The sequence below is a fragment of the Otolemur garnettii genome, unplaced genomic scaffold, assembly GCF_000181295.1.
Source record: "Otolemur garnettii isolate 467f Iridium unplaced genomic scaffold, OtoGar3 scaffold00001, whole genome shotgun sequence".
NCBI classification, from domain to species: domain Eukaryota; kingdom Metazoa; phylum Chordata; class Mammalia; order Primates; family Galagidae; genus Otolemur; species Otolemur garnettii.
Window position 1 is genome coordinate 39,831,495 of NW_003852396.1, and position 17,547 is coordinate 39,849,041.

Genomic DNA, 17,547 nt, shown 5'->3' on the forward strand with positions numbered 1-17,547 from the left:
GAGGACATGTCATTGGGGGTGGAAGATAACAGAAAGATCCAAAACTCCCTCTCCTATTTAAAAAAAAAACTGCTCGGTTGTGTTTTAATCCACAAAATGATACAAAAGGGAAGAAAAGATTTATTAAGAACATAGATGTCTGAGACCCACATTCTAGGCAATATTGTCCATCACAGCCCAAGGCAAGGATCAGGCACCTGGGATGTGTACCTGTCGGCCAGGTTTTGGTCAGTTTCTCCTTCTGGTAAACCGGCATCACCCGTCAGGACGATTGTGGGGGGACTGCAAGATACTCCTGCGGTGGGTGGGCCCTGCGAGTTTAGGACAAAAACACGAAGGAGTTAGGTGTAGGCTGGTGGGAGCTCCCAGGGCCCAGAGCTGGAGCATTTATTATAGTCATGACACTCAGACATCATAATAAGGGGACAATTCAGTTTGGTTGTTTTCTTTTTTTCCCCCCAACTTTACTGAAGTATAGGTGACAAGCAAAAATTGTGCATATTCAAGGTGTACAATAGGGTGTTTTGAGATACATATATATATATAGTGAAATTATATTAGCCTTACTGTTACCACAACTAAGCTAATGAGCCTACCTACCAACTCTCATAGTTACCTTTTGTGTGTGTGGTGAGAATACCTAGCAAATCTCAAAAAAACAACACTATAAACCGTGGTCACCAAGTGTACATTAGATCACCAGAACTTTCATCTTACAATGGAAAGTTTATATCCTTTGCCCAGTGTGTGCCCACTTCCCCCATCCTCCAGCCCTTGGCAAGTACCCTTCCGCTTTCCGTTTCTGTGCATTGCACGGGTTGGAGGTTCCCCATGTAAGCGAGATCATTTGCCTTTCTGTGCCTGGCTTATTTCACTCAGCATAATGTCCTCCAGGCTCACCGTGTTGTCACACAAGGCAGGATTTCCTCCTTTTTTAAATGCTGAATAATATTCTGTTGAGTTCATATCTATTTTTTTCACATTTTCTTTATCCATTCATCTGTCCCAGGACACTTAGATGGTTTCCATACCTTGGCTATTGTAATAATGCACAAACACAGTTTCTTTGGATTACTCAGGGGAAAAAAAAACTAGGCAGTTTCTCCTTTCTTACCTAAGGCACTCACCAAGCTTAACACTTTGTGTGCATGAAGACTGTGAAAACAAGCAATCCCTTGTCATTTCTCACTAATAGCGCAGGAAAAGAATGGTGTGGAGTCCTCAGACTGTGCCCCGCCTGGCTGGGAAGAATGGAGGCCAGGAGCAAAGGTGCTGGCACCCACACTTCCCTACTATCCAGTGACGGCCCTACCTTTGCACAGTTTTTTTTTTTTTGAGACAGAGTCTCAAGCTGTTGCCCTGGGTAGAGTGCCGTGGCATCACAGCTCACAACAACCTCAAACTCTTGGGCTTAAGCGAGTCTCTTGCCTCACTCCTCAAATAGCTGGGACTACAGGCACCTGCCACAATGCCCGGCTATTTTTGTTGTTGAAGTTATCATTGTTGTTTTTTTAGCTGGCCCAGGCTGGGTTCAAACCCGCAGCCTTGGTGTATGTGGCCGGCGCCCTTACCCACTGAGCTACGGGCACCACCCTGCACAATTTTGACATTGCAGAAAAGATTTGTTCACTAAATGATGGTTTGCAGTTTAATTTTTTGTTACTATGTAAACATGGTTATCTAAATAACTAAATATTTCTGAAATTAAAACAACAGTTATGGACTGGTCCTTAGATTTTTGTGGTATGATTTTACAACTACCAGGTAAATAACAGTCAAAATGAGAGTTATTACATCCCAGGTTGGAGAAGTTGTAATGTAATTTGTGTCTTTATACCGTGTTTCCCTGAAAATAAGACACTGTCTTATATTTATTTTTTCTCAAGAAGACACACTAGGGCTTTTTTTGGGTTTGAACCCACTACCTCTGGCATATGGGGCCGGCGCCCTACTTCTTTGACCCACAGGTGCTGCCTGGGATGTCTTATTTTTATTAAGTATAATACAATAATCTACATTATTCAAATACAGTTAAGACATCTTCTTCTGGAACCTGACAGGGGGAGCTGACCTTGTTGGTTAGGCTGGCGCTAGTGATGCGTGAACTCCTTTCCCCTAGTCATTCGCACGTGCACAATAGGATGCCTGCCACCGGTTACCACACGTGCACCCACGCAAGTACCAATGGCTGGGAGAAAGGAGCTGTGGCAGATAAAAGGTATTTCAGTCTTCCTTACCGCTCAGTGCCAAAATGCAGGGTGTGGCTATGCTGATACGCTGCATAGCCACGCCCATCACTAGGTCTTATTATGGGGGTAGGGCTTATATTTAACAAATGCATAGAAATCCTGCTAGGGCTTATTTTGGGGGTAGGTCTTATTTTTGGGGAAACACGGTACACGGCTGATGGTTATGTGGATTATAAAACCATGTTAGGGTATAATAAATGTTTGTTGTGTGAATAAATGAATGAGAGAAATAAAAGCCATGTGGACTATACAGTAAAATCCATAACAATGCACCTCAACCTGCTTTCCCTAAGGGAACTGGGGGTGACAAAGGGACCATGTTAACAGTGATACTTGGTGTCTCTCTGGTTCTTTTCCTGCCTACTCTTGCAGTATTTTCATCTCAGAATTGTTCCCAGGGGTTTTCTCAGAGATTCCTTCATCAACTTTAGACAGTGCCAGCCATTGTCCTTCTGCTCCTCCCCGCCCCCTTCACTGGCCTGTGCCACCGCTGCTGCCAGGACTGGCTGAATGCCAACCGTCCTTGCCAAAGGCCCGTCCCTTAATGCTCTGAGCAGGTCACCACCACCTCCCACTGTTGGTACTGCTTTGTGCATTCACTTTCCCTGGGGAGTCAAGTCCTTCTGGAGCCCCCGGACATTAAGGGTTCTTACCTCTACTGGCCCTGCAGAAGCCCTGGCCTGGGGGCTGCCGATGGGCTGGAGCCTCTCGGAGCCAGGCTGGGCTGTGTTCTTGAGCCCTCAGTGCACGGGATTTGGTTCTTCCCTAGGTGGGAAGAGGCCCTCTCTCCTCTTTACATTACACCTATTCAATGGCTCCTACACAGTGATGTCTGAAGTTCTTAAATCCCACGATTTTTAGTGAAACCAGCTTTTCTCATTTTCATTTGCATCTTTTCCCTCCTTTGGCCCAAACATAAGGCTACATGAGCTGGAGAAGTCTCTGAGTAAGAGTCCAGCCAGGGCAATGTTGTGTTGTTCTCTTGCAGAAAGGACACTTTTATGTGGACACCCTAAGGCATATGCCTAAGAAGACATTCCTTGGGCTCTGTTCAAACTTCTGCTCATCAGCTACTAGCTGTGTGTCCTTGGGCAAGTTATTCGACCTCTCTGTGCTCCATGATTATAAAATCTAACTCACAAGTGATGTGAAGACTAAAAATAACGTTATAAAATAATAACGTTATAAGGCACCTAGAACGTGATTGATATTTTTTAAATAAGTGATTGTATTACTGTCAGATATCTTTCTCCCTCATTCAACAAACACATTTTGGTTATCCACCGTGTGCCAGGAGCAGTTTGAGATATGAAGAGAAGACCTTCAAAGGGTCACAATCAAGCAAGGGGTATGGAGAAGTAACTGATACTTATAATAAATATAGGCTGGCCATAAACTTAGTGTGCAATTTTAAATTTTTCACATGAACTTCATGGCCTTATACGTTGTATAAGGTTAACAGGGAAGTTCTGTGCAAGTTCAGGGGAAAGAAAAGAAAACTCTGCAGTCAGGGGAGTTGGAGAAGACTCTCTAGAGGAATAGACCTTTGAGCTAGGTCTTGAGGGGTGAATAAGAGCTTACAGGACAAAGATATTGAGGGAAAGGTGTCAGGGAAAGGACTGGGGCAAAGGGAATAGCATTAGCAAAAGCATAGGGTTTCTGGTGTACCTGGAGCAGGTGTATAGACGATGGGTTATGTGAGATAGACAAGGTCAGGGGATGGAGAAGAATGTAAAACTAGAATAACAGGCCGAGCAGCTTCTGAAGGACCTTAAAGCTACTCCAATAAGTTTGGTCTTTACAATTTTAGAGATGGAGAGTCGTTAAGGTTAGGTTTGGGAATAACTACCCAAAGAGAAAGAGAAAACATAGAAATACTGGCAGCAGATCCATCCATGAATCCCACACTAAGATGATGAAAGAAGCCCTGTTACAACTTCCATCCTCCCCTAAAGGGAGGTCGAGGGGCTCCCTGCCAATCAGAGCTATCTCACTCTCCAACTGGACACACCCAAAGTTGGCCTAAGTGGAGTGACAAAAGTCAGCATGACGCATTTGGCTAGAACCAAGACCGCCCAACCTATCCTCATGACCCCAGAGTTCCAGTCCCTCCCTCCAAGAACACAGACACCTATCCTCTGTCAAAGACTGCTCCTGGAAGAGAAGTCCAGGGGGTTCCCCCTAAAGCAGCAGCTCATTCCATGGGTAGTATCATCTTGGTGGGCTGGTGACGAGCTGGCCACTTGTTTTGTCCTCCTGCTGCATTATCCTCAATCCCTATGATGGTAAAATGGTTGAAGGCCTACTCTGTCTCTGGAGGTTTTATGAATAAAATAAAATGATGAATACATACAGACCTGGGTAAGTGTCATGTGGTTTACAAATACCCATTAATTATGATTATTATTAAAATGAACAGGGGCTCTATTCTGAGTGAACCAGTTCTCCCCATCTTTTGTCCAGTGAGCTTTCTGACAGAGGTCATCAGGCAGCAGAGAGGCCGGGGCTTCCAAGGGGCCAGAGGGAAGCAGGACAATCTTGGATCATGGTGTGGGGGCCTGAGGACACGCAGGGAACAGTTCAGGAGGTTGAATGTGTCAAAATGGCAGGTGGCTGGTTGGAGGTGGCACCAGGCAGGGCTGACAGTGGGATGCCAAGTTACACGGGAGAACCAGGGAAGAGGAAGAAATGAGTTTTCTACTGTGTGGATTCTCTGACGAGTGGGAAGAGCTGAAGCTTTTCCAGAGGCTTCTCTTCACATAATTAAAAGGATTTCTGGTGAGTGTGGTCTCTTGGATGTCAGTGAAGCAACAAGCATCCTCTGAAGCATATTCTCTGAGCTCAGAGGTGCAAATTAGAGACCTGTGGGCTCATTTGCTGGAATAGTGTTTACATGTTTCTAAATTAGTAACATTCCATAATAGGAAGAATTCACAAAGGGGTCTGGATATCCTGCTTTTCTTGAAACTGAAAGATCAAGCAATCTTGGGTTCACATTTCTACAGAGTAACCCCTGGTTTAGGCTGAAATTAGCCCAATTAATTCATTTATCCCAGCCCTAAAGGCGTCTGAGTAACTGTCCAATGTCATGTGATTCCTACCCCAGTTGATTTTCTGGGGCACGAGAGGTTTGTGCTTAAAATCTCCCCCACCCACATCATCTATCGGGTGTCCTCAAATTACGGCCCACAGGCCACATGCAGCCCGCCTTGGACATTATCCGGCCCGCCGGGTGTTTTTGCCGTCGATGCCTGTCCTGCTCAGCAGCTGATTTGTCCCAGGGCCCACAGTCCAGCCCTCCAACGGGCTGAGGGATAGAGAACTGGCCCCCTGTTTAAAAAGTTTGAGGACCCCTGATCTAGATGGCCTCCCGCCTGAGTGCCACCAGGAGAACACCACTAGGAATTGTGATTATGCTTGTAGCATGTATGGGGTTCCTTCCCTGGGTGGATTTTATTCCAACTATGAATGTTTGAGCTCTGAAAACTGCCTTTGTCATGTTCACCATATTTAGAGAATTTCTTTCTTAGGAGTCCTTTGATGAACCGGAAAAATGCATTTTGGCTAAAACAGCATCTTCACAAGTATTCTATGAAATGGTTTCTGCCATCCCTTTGGGGGGTGCTTTCGATACTGTACCCCCTTTTGTTACTGATGGGCTATGTCTATTTAAAAGGTCAGGATGGGCCAAGCATGAACTAACTTCTTCATGTTGCCTTTGGAAAAAAATAACTTGGTGACAGTGACAGAAGAGTTTCACTTGTTCAGTCTGCTAAGTAAGTAGAACACAGATTTTAGTCTGGTTTTTATCAATGCACTACTTCTGAAAGCAACCAACAATATAACTTAAGCTATAAAACCATGATACCAAATAAATGGGAGAACAATTTGATAAATAGAAATATCCCCACCAGACAAAGAGAAATGCATGGTCCTGACCATCCGGGGTTTGGCTCCGAGGTTAAACCATTTGACATGAAGCCCAATGAGAAACCTGTGATTCATGTGGTCCAGGCTCTCAGCAGGGTTGCCTTAAAGAGCTTTTCCACAGAAATCAACAGAAAAAGAGCTTCATTCTTTCCCCTCTCAAAGTACACAAAACGGGAACAAACCTTCATGGCCATCCCCCCTTTTCTTTCCTACACTTTTCTCATGCCCCACACTCTGACAACGCTTCACGTGGTTGCTCTCCCAACCTAGGTCTCTCCATCTCTCTCCTTCTTCAGCCTTGAATCCCTTGGCCCCATCCAGTTATTTATCACGCAGGTTGTCTTAACCTCTCTTTTTATGATTGACTCCCAAAAGTGTACAGAAGAGTCTTGCAGAGGAAGGATCTTCCCTAAGAAGGGAGGGGCACTGTGCTAGCCATGATTAGGTTCTCTTTGGAGTCTAAGGAAGAGGTGAAGTCTGCAAACACCCTCACATCACCAGGCCTTATTTTATCCATGCGTCCTGCAAACATTTATCGAATGCCTATTGTGGCCAGGATCTCTGCTAGAACCTGGGACAACAAAAGTGAACCAGGCAGGCCTCTGCTCTGCTTCCTGTCAGCACAGCGGGGTGTGAACAGGAGTGGAAACGCCCTCCACCTCTGCGACTGATAGTGACCTCGGTGCTGACACCTCCAGGTGAATGGGTACAAGGCACTGGAGTGAGCTGCTTTCTGGTGGGAGCATTCTCGGCCTGCTAGCTAAAGACCACTTGCCGCAGACTTCTCCTGGGGTGGCTGCCATGCACGGCACCATGGGCACCCTAACTCAGAGGAAGGCCAGAGCAGAGGTGCCCACACAAAAAGGCAGAAACAATCCAGGGGTGGCAAGTGCTAAGTATGGGACCACAGACATGCACAATTCCAAGCTGTCAAGAATCAGGAAGCATAAAGTGATTGGGGGCTCAGCACCTGTGGCTCAAGTGGCTAAGGTGCCAGCCACATAACATCTAAGGTGGCAGGTTCGAATCCAGCCCGGGCCCACCAAACAACAATGATGGCCGCAACCGGAAAAAGAACAGCCAGGCATTGTGGCGGGCGTCTGTGGTCCCAGCAACTTGGGAGGCGGAGGCAGGAGACTCGCTTGAGCCCAGGAATTGGAGGTTGCTGTGAGCTATGCCATAGCACTCTACCCAGAGGGACAGCTTGAGGCTCTGTCTCAAAAAAAAAAAAAAGCGACTGGAAGAAATCCTCTAATTCCCTGATGGAACATCCTCGATAACTCTTTACTCTCTCCCTCTAATGTGTGAAAAATACACAAATCAGAATATCAAAGAGTTCTTTCCCTGATCAGTTCACAATATAATTGAGCAAGCTCTCAGCAGCTCCTAGTTTTCTGCAAAACTCTTTTTCTTGGGAACGTTTAAGTCTTGTGCAGGCTGCTTTCACTCTAGCAGGGCCCGGGGAGACAGCAATCCAGGAGAGGGAGTGTGAGAAGATTCCAGCAGCCTCTGGGGTGAATTCTGCCAGATTTTAATGCAGTGTAAATACCCATCTCCGCGCCCACTCTGAGCTGCCAACAGAAGGAAGACGCTCCAGAAAGCTTGTGTGGGCGGCACAAGCAAACATACAGTCTGCCAGGCAAGTGACCAGCTTAGGAACTTGGTGGGTCCCAGGTTCAGAGCCACGCTAGCTTATGATACAGTTTCCCATTTACTAGCTGTGTGACCTCGGGTAGATTACCTCATCTCTCTGTTGCCTTGGTTATCTCCTCTGTAAAATAACTTCCACAGAGTAGTTACAAAAATTAAATAGGCTGATATAGAAATAAAATTTCCAGATAAAATACAGAATATGCTTGTTGTATTTGAATTTCAAATATATAACAAATAATTTTTTAGTATAAGTATGTCCCAAATATCATATGGCTATAACTATATTTTCTCTCTCTCTCTCTCTTTTCGGAAGTCGGGGTCTATGTTGCCCAGGCTGGTCTTAAACCACTGGGCTCAAGTGATCGTCCCACCTGAGCCTCCAGATTACCTGAGACTACAGACGTGCCTCACCACACATGGTGTATAACTGTGTATTTTATTTGCTTTATCTGGCAGCCCTAGATGGCAAACCAGTGGCAGAGCACCTGGCCCCTAATAAATGCTCAGTAAGTGTTAATTACTGAGTGTTATATTCTATTATTATCACCTTTGGGACTGAATTAATTACTTTGACATTTGGTTTTGAGGAGATTGTTGCTCTTAGTTCTGGGTCCGATCCACCATTTGGAATTAGATTGGGAGGGTCTAGCCCTTGTGGTCATGGCCCCACGAGCATCTCCCCCTGGGGCATCTGGCCACACAGACCCAAGTGACCAATGACTCCCAGAGAAGCCACCTGCAGGGCTACCTTCATCTGGCTCCCCTCCCTCTTACTTTCTGCTGCTCAAACCAACAGATGTCCTTTGCAGGTTACAGATATGGAAGCAAAGAACGAAATGTAGTGGAGGGAAGTGGCACTTAATTAGACCTACTGTGTGCAGGCACTGTCCCAGACATTCTTCATGTCTTCACATTTAGTCCTGCCAGTAATTCAGTGAATGAGCCTGAGGACACCAATCTACAAATTGGGGGTGATAATACCTCCCAAACGCATAGGATTGTGAAGCGGAAAGGAGGGGACGAAAGTGAAGGCCCTGAGCCTGGAGGAGGTGATTGACATAGTCTTTGCTTTCCCTTCTTTTCCTACTTTGGTCCCTATTTTATCAGTGAAAAAACTGACTTGTCTGGGGCTCTGTGCTTGCAAACAGTGGAAGTGACTTCACGCAGGCTGTGTCCTTCCCACCGTACCAGACTCTCTTACCACTGTCTCCACTGTCTTTGCTCTCCCTCCCCTGATTCCTGGTGTCCTGCTGCCTCTAACACACCTCTCTTCTTTCAATCTGTACCCTCCCTCATGGATGGTACCTCTTCCTCCAGGAAGCCCTCAGGTCAACACAAAGCTGGACACACAGCAGGGGGCCGGACAGCAGGGACAGGGGTGCACTTGGCTCACTGCCTCTCCCACCAACCCATGGGCCCGGCCTCCCTAGGGATCCACTTCTCTTCCCTGGAATCGGCCAAGCACTATGGGCTGGGCCATCTCCCAGCAAGCTCATCCTATAATAAGCAGGTCACATTGTGTTCTCCTTAAGTGAACCTTATAGAAACATTTCGATATTTATTTCACTCATCAACTCTTGTGCAATAGTTTTCCTAACCGCCTGGGCACAGGGGTAAATACAGGCCAGTGTCACAGATGGGAATATTAGCTTCCTTTCCCCGATGTCACATGACTAGGCTTGGGCTAGGAAACTGTAAGGAATAGCCCTAGCCCCGGCCTGCCCCAGCTCAGGCTGCCATGGCGAGTTTAGCTCCCGCAGATGGGCCCCGGCAGACAGCCTGGCAGAGGAGACCCTGCTGGAAGTTACTGTTGGGTAGCAGAGAAGTCAGGTAGGCCTGAACCTGAATTCCCCCAGGTGACCTCGGGCAAGTTGCTTAACTTCTTTTATGTTCTCAAACATTATATGGAGCTAATAATCCCATTTTCTTTCTTTCTTTTTTTTTTTTTTTGAGACAGAGCCTCAAGCTGTCACCCTGGGTAGAGTCCCGTGGCATCACAGCTCACAGTAACCTCCAACTCCTGGGCTCAAGCGAGTCTCCTGCCTCCACCTCCCAAGTAGCTGGGACCACAGGCACCCACCACAATGCCTGGCTATTTTTTTGGTTGCAGCCGTCATTGTTGTTTGGCAGGCCCGGGCTGGATTTGAACCCGCCACCTTAGGTGTATGTGGCTGGCGCCTTAACCACTTGAGCCACAGGTGCCATGCCATAATCCCCATTTTCTAGGCTTGTTTTAAGGATTATGTGAGAAAAAGTAATAATACTAGTGAGAGGAAGGGTGGTGGTGAGGCATGGGCACTGTGAGGCTGTGATCCCTCTCTTACAGCCTGGAGGGCAAATAGGGACTGAACATGATTATTCCAGCAGTCAGTCCTGAGGGCACAGGAGGGAGCAGAAGGGCCCCTACTGAGGTCTGCCATGCACTGTGGGCCAGTTCCCTGGCTCCCGCGGCTTCCTGGTGTGCCCCTGCACATCCTCCCCTGTGCCCAGGGCCTGCCCTGCCTCCGGTGGGTGCTCTTTCCTGCCATTGTCCAGTTTATTCCTAGAAGTCAGGAATAAATAATCACCAGATTATCCTGCTTTTACTTTTTTTTATTATTATTATTATTGGTTTTATTCTTGTGTAACAGACTTCAAGAGTGTAGAAGGACACATGATACCTATGAGCCCTGTTCTGGGGCGTGTCGCCCAGCCAGCCAGCCTTTGATCCATCCTCATCTTCTATCTTCCCTTCCTAATGCTGTTCTTCCCCGACTTCTTCCTCCCTTTACTCCAGTCATTTCATCCTCCTGGCAGCCGACTATCCGCCCAGTCTTTCAGACACCTGTCTGTCCATCGTCATTCCATCTGTCCATTCTCCCATCGTCCTTCCCTAAGCTCCCACCACATGCCAGAGCCTGTGCTGAGGGCTGTAGATGACACACGTGAAAGACACGGCCCCGACCCCAAGTAGCTCACACGCCGTCTGACGGGGAGGCAGAAATGAAGAGGGACAAGCTGCTCCATTGCTCACAGTAGGAACCAGGACAAATAATTGTAAATGCAAATAATTGTAAATGTAATCCTGACTGTCTGCAACCATCAGTATCTTAAAAACACTTTCTGCTTTTTCCTTCCACAGCTACAATCTCACAGCTCTTATCCTGCGACCAGAATCACTACAGGCCAGCCCGGCAGAAGTGCCCCTTTTACTCTTCCCAGGCCTCTTTTTCATAGATGATGGGGCACCAAGGCCTTGCTCCCATGCCTTGAGCCTCTGGTGTCCAGGACACTGGCTTTACTGCTAGGTAGGGCCAGGAAAGGAGGGAAAAGTTGGCAGGAACAACTTGGCCAGAAACTTGAGTTGAACCTCTACTCAACCATGACATAACCATGTGACCTCAGCTTCTTCATCTATAAAACAGAGATAGTAATACACATATCTACCTTGTGCCCAATAGATGCCACCACTGGAAATCCTTGATTTGAGCATTCACGTACATCCCAGTTTCCAGTGATTAGAGTGAACTTGCCTGCCTCAGTTTTCTCATCTATAAAATGGGATAATAATAATACCTACCTCTTGGAGTTTGGGGGAGGTCACTAGGAACAGGCAGCACAGTGTAAGGGTTCTCACTGGTTGGGGTGAGGGGTCCCTACTCTACATGGTCCTTAGCGGCTTCCAAGTGCTTTATGTGCCTTATCTATTTCGTCCTCATCTCTTTCCTGACAGAGAATTGATTCTTAGGCTCATAATAAGGTGGAACCTCTCTGCTGGGCAGTGAGGACAGAGCTTGAATGGCCAAGGTGAGGCAAGGTGGAGAGAGAAGTTGGCAGACCTTCTTCTGTAGTAAAGTATATCGTTAAACTAATGTTCCCAGGAACGACCCAGAGCAAGGATCCTCCAGCTCTTGATCACAGAAAGCCATGGGTGAAGAGAAGAGCAAGTGAGATCAGAGAGAATTGTCATTCAGTGTAAATCCACCGGGCAGTGAGCTACCTGAATGTATCATGAGACACGTGTTGAGTGTCTGTATGTGGAAGTAAATAGTCCTCCCTTTCCTGTGCGCCCCAACCCCCCTGCAGTATAGGAGGGACCCAGCAGCTGCACAGCCAGAGATTCTAGGTGCTTGGCAAGCAGATCCTTTCCTGTTAGGGCCACACACAAAGGGCTGCTTCTCCAGAGCACACTCCAACCTCATCTCAGTTACTTAAATCAGTGGAGGGAGGGGTGGGGATGCCACTGGTTAGCTGAGTGCTGCATTATTCTTTTTTTTCTTTTTTTTTTTGAGAAGAATGTCACCCTCAGAAGAATGCCATGGCATCATAGCTCACAGCAACCTCAAACTGTTGGGCTGAAGTGATTCTCTTGCTTCAGCCTCTGGAGTAGCTGGGATTACAAGCGCCTGCCACAACACCTGGCTATTTTTAGAGATGGGGTCTTTCTCTTGCTCAGGCTGGTCTCGAACCCATGAGCTTAGGCAATCCACCTGCCTCAGCCTCCCAGAGTACTCAGATTACTAGCTGGAATTGCAGGAGCCACTGCACCCAGCCTCATGCTACATTATTCTTAAGGCACAAGATGCTTCTGCAGAACAGGGCTAAGTAGCAGCATCTGCCTAGAGTGCCAATGAGTGAAGCACAGAGCAGATGCTTGGGGAAGCCTGGAGGGCCTCGTGTCTGTGGCCTGTGTTTCTAGGGGCCAGTTGCATCAGGTTGTGCTGTTTTATTATCTGGCTGAGGGTGAAAGAGGAAAGGCCATGGGCAGCACAGTACCTTGGCGGGAGTGTGACATGAGTTTTGTTCGAGGGCTCTGTGGGCTGGCACACCCAGAGGATGGCAGGTATGGGGGTTGGTGAGATCCAGCACCATAGCTGCTGGGCTTTGGTGTCACCTGATCATCAGCTCTACAGAGGCCCATGTTGGCTCCTCTGAGACAAGTAGCTTTGGGAGCACAGGACAATGTCCCCTTGGTCCAGGCACCAGAGCTCTCACAGAGAACCCAAGGACAAAGTCAACAGTGCTTAGCACAGAGCACAGATTAAGTGGGGCTCTTGGGGCAGGCTGCCACCTGGGTGCAATCCTAAGCCTGCCATGTGTGAGCTGCATGACCTTGAGGAACGTACTTGACTTCTCTGTGCCTCACTTTCCTCAGCTAAAATGGAGATGTTAATACCTGCCATAAGGTTGACTAGAAGTTAAATGAGTTAACACAGAAGAACAGTATTTGATACATGTTATTCTTAAGTGACTCTGAGGGCAATGGAGATGGGGAGGGGAGGCAGGAATGGGGGGATGCTGGGGCAGGTGGTATGAAGCTGGGAGATCGGCTTCTGAGCCCAGCTTCTAGCCCCTGGGGGCTCCTAAAGCCCTATAGAGGAGGATGCAGGTTGTCCAGCTGGAAGCTAGAGCCAGCAAAAACTGGGCTCCTACAGCTGTCTGAGCCTTTGGTACCCTCAGATTTGCAAGGCACCTCTGAGGAGGCCATCATGTCCCATAGCTGCTGATCTTAGCATGGGAGATGACAGATGCCAAGTAAGACTGCACCTGGGGCCTGGGGCCAGGTCTATGGGCCCAGGGCAAGGGGGAGACGGGCAACAGGGAGATGGACTGAGAAGGGGCTTAGGAGGCTCTGAACACTGTCATGGGAGAAAAGACTGAAGGAACTGGAGTCAAAGAGACTCTGGGAACACCCGGAACCACAGGCTGTGCAGAGGGCAGAACTGAAGCAGTGTCTGGGAAGAGGCAGTTTCCAGACTGACCAGGGCAGAGCCGACCACCACCAATCCACAGTACAGGGACTTGGGGGAGGTAGTGAGCTTCACACTGTGGGACTATTCATACTGATTCCTAAGACCCACCCCAGGAGAGTCTGATTCAGCAGGTTTGGGATGGCTGAGGAATGTGGGGTTCAACAAGTTCCCAAAGTGACTGAGTTGGGACTCACGTTGTACAGAGTCTGTCCATCTGGAGCTTAGATGTGATCTGGGATCCCTCTAGCTCTGACAATCTGTCCTTCTTTCATCCCCTAAGGTCCCAGGCTTATGTCCTGACAGCTTCTATTCCTGCCAGAGCCCTTTGACTACAAACTCTTCCTTCCTTCTGAGTCTTTCCTTATTCAAGGGCCAACCCAGAGACGCTGCTCAGGACTCAGCCTTGCAGAGGGCGTTGCTGGGAGCCTTTGTTTCTTTATGGTATTAGATCACAGCTTCTGATTAGGAGCCTAACGGGTGTTTGTGTGGGTGAGAGTACGTGCATGCATGCATGAAGAAAGAAAAACAAGATCTAGCCCTCTAGCTTTCATCTTCTGTGTGAGAAGGACTCGGCCAGTGCTCATGCCAGGGATGGGAAATGAAGCTGGGACCCGAGGAACCAGAACTAGGGCCGGGCCCCAGGGAACTGTAACCCCAGCAGGATACGCTATTCTTTGCTTCACAGAATGGGAATTCAGACAGTATCGGGAATTCAGACAGTATTGGGAATTCAGACAGTATCGGGACTTCCAGCTGAGTCCTCCCAGCCAGGCCTGCCTCCCTGACTGCCTGGCTTCTGACACTCCCAGGCACAGGAGGCTCTAGCCCCTCCCCTGGTGGTGGCCACCTGAGAAGCCCAACGTGGGTTCTGTGCTGGGTGCAATAGGCAGAGAAGCTCTTTACTGATCATGCCTGGTTGGCTTCTAGAGAACTCAGGGAGACCTAGGGCCTAGCAGTAGGGCAGAGAGTAAAATAACGTTGAATTTGATGTGGCCTTCAGCTGGGGGTGGGGGGGTCCTTTGGGCTAAAGAAGTTGCTCAAGGGCTGGGCTGAACAGGCAGAGTCTAGGGCAGCAACTTACGCTTATCCTGGGTAACACAGGAGAAGCCAAGTTAACAGCCTTGGTTTCAAGGTCTTTGGCCAAGACAGGTCTTTTGACCATGATATAGAGGAGCTGGGAGTGAAGCCCAGCTGGGCATGACTACGGAGTCCATTCTATTAAATCCTATGGCTCACCTAACTTTCATGACTCCAAACCACTCATAGGCACAGCCCAGGTCAGTCTGAGGGTGAGTTTCAAGGGGCAGCCACACAGGAGGAGAGATGCCTGCGCTTACCACTAAGTCAAGGGCAAGAGAGTTCCAACTGGCCAGCAGGAACCCCAGATTCCAGTTTCCCACAGGTTCAGCCTCTCTATGACCTTGAGCCGGAACCAGATATCTATAAAAAGAGGTGGGCTCTGATGACCCTTCACATGCCATGATTCTCCCTGTGCTCAGGGGAAATCCGGATTGTAAAGAGAATGTTTGCAGGTGCCAAGACCTTCTATATCTGAGCCCGGCAGGCAGGCCAAGAGGGAAGAATGTGTGAGTGAGCATTATTTTGCAAACAGGCAAATTCTTAGTGAATGTTTTCATCTTATGTTATTTGTTTTCTTACACATCATGACTGTGGGAACTTAGATAGTAAATACTTAGAAAAGAACGACCCCTTGTATGTTCATATCCCAAGTTCATGGGAGTAAGATGAGCCTGGCAGTCTTGAAGGTGGGAGGATGCTCTTCCCTTATGTGGCTAAGTGACAGGTTTTGTGTTGTCTTGTTTTGTGTCTCCTGAAGAAATGGGTTGAAAGAACCTTTTAATTTTTTTAAGAACTTTTAATTAAAGGTGTTTGGAACCAGGAAGAACTGAACTCAATATAAAAACCTGTCTTCACTGACAGTGGAATTGCATCTCTGCTGATCTTTTATTACCTTTTTTTTTTTTTAAAGAATGCTTTTATTTTTAGGGCAGCTATTTGGGGAAGTTTCCAGGATTTAGGAGCTAGATTTTGCATAAGAATCTGATTGAAGGACACTAGCATTATTAATGAAGTGAAAGGTTCAGGGTCAGTCATGGGCATTATAGGTGGAGTCTGGGGATGGGAAGTATGAATACTAAAGAGAAAGACCCAGGGAAATCATGGCCTGAGGGTCTGGGGACAGTCACACTGTGTCTTGTCACTCCCTTCTTTGATTCCCAAGCTTTTAGAACTCGGCCCCCTTAGCAGCATTTGCTAGGCCCAGGATTCAATACTGAGCTGTTCTGCCCCAAGTTGAAGGGATGGCACTTGGCCCTTGTCAGTGGGACATTCGAGGGAAGAGCCTCCTCCCTTCTCCAAGGTTGCCAAGCTCTGCAACGTCTCAATCCCACAAGCTTGGGACATGGAGCTGTTATAGCCTAATGGTACAAGGGGTCATTCTTTTCTAAGTATATATACTATTTAAGTTCCCATAATTGTGATGTGTCCGCAAACATTTGTCATCATAATGCGAAAATATTCACTAAGAATTTGCCCATTTACAAAAATAATGCTCCCTCCTACATTCTTCCCTCACTTAACAAGTGTCAGTCCAATCTGGCTCAGGTTAGTCTGGACGACTGTCAGATAGAACAAGTTCAGTGCAAACCAACGGCAAAGTTCATGAAGTTAAACAGCAACAACAACAAATGGACGAGAACTTCACATGCCAGGTTTTGACCAAGGAGATCAGCGGGAGCTGATCAGTTAACAAAGGAAAAGCAGTGAGGATGATGGTGAGATAGGTTTTCCAAAGGGGAATACTGAAGGCTTGAAAGAGATCCTTGGACAATGAATGAAGCTTTTAAATATTAAACAAGCCAAATCTCTTAATGAAGGTGCTTGTGAAGTAAAATGTGAAGAACGTGGTATCGTGTGAATAAATCATTTTGCTGGTATTAATAAAAATACCATACCAAAACTTGATTCTTTGTTCAACCTAAAAATCAGCATATAATTTATGTTTTGTAATCTGATTATAAATAACTTGTTTTCATAATTTTATTTGCATAATAAAATCTCAGGGATGCCCTTTAAATTAATTTGTTTTCATCCTTTCCTTTCCTATATGAAAAGTTTCACCAAAAACCTTTTTCGCTGTTTACTATGAAATTTTGATCTTCATTAAGCTGATTCACTTGAAGTGTTTTTGCTGATGCTCACTATCCTGTTGTGACGGGGCTCTGATGCTAATAGTCCTCCTTTAAGCCTATTTCCAGTTTCAGAGGGAGGCCACAGGGTCAATGGCGTGACGTCTCACGAGGCCTTAGACACAGCCTAGATGGTTCCACACTCAGGGTATTCAGGGCCTTGGTCAATTCCAAAGGACTCAGGGAAATGTATCCCTTCATGTGGAAGCCACACACCTTCCCCAGGTGCCCACTGCAGCCCACATGGGCTGTCAGCAAACCCTTTTGCCATCCTGAGAGCTGCAGCCTCAGCCTAGGGTGCCTCAGCCAGGCTAACCGAGGGCAGAGAGAGGGGCACTTACTTGGCCGGCAGGGCTCTGGGCTGCCTGTGGCTTTCCGGGGGGCTCCTCATCCTCAGGAATGTGGGGCATGGCAGCCTCCTGCTGGGAGTGGCCACGTGTGCCCGGAACCTCCGCTGTGTCAGCCCCCAAGATGCTCCAAGAGGCCTGGGCTCCGCAGGCTGGAGAGACGTCAAAAGGACAAGTCAAATCTGTTCTCATCCCTGTCCCAAGCTGGGTTTCGTTTCCAGGAGCCATAAGCCACAGAGAGAGCCTGCTTGAGTTTGCATCAACACCGGAGGTCAAACTAGGCCAGGAGAGGGCACTTGGAATTGCATTTCCTCTGGCTCTCTGGCTTTGTTTACAAAGTCAGAGGTGACTTTAGAGATTTTGCATCTAATTTGGTCTCTACAATAAACGTAGTTATTCCAGAAGGGAGAAAACTCCTTCAAACTCC

The 17,547-nt window shown here is 47.5% G+C and overlaps 1 protein-coding gene across 3 annotated transcripts in view; it reads right to left on the bottom strand.

Annotated features, from left to right (window-relative positions):
• The window catches only part of MRVI1 (murine retrovirus integration site 1 homolog), a 71,701-nt gene extending 54,383 nt beyond the window's left edge, over positions 1 to 17,318 (bottom strand). For 2 of the 3 annotated variants that reach the window (XM_003781100.2, XM_003781101.2), the window contains exons 1-2: positions 17,115 to 17,312; positions 211 to 311 (exon numbers count right to left, since the gene is read on the bottom strand). In XM_003781100.2, coding sequence (XP_003781148.1) covers positions 211 to 311; positions 17,115 to 17,312 — 299 coding nt within the window. Of the gene's footprint in view, positions 1 to 210; positions 312 to 2,528; positions 2,532 to 17,114 lie in introns of all 3 variants that reach the window. The other variant, XM_012801302.2, reaches the window with a different exon arrangement.
• Positions 17,319 to 17,547: the final 229 nt, after the last annotated feature.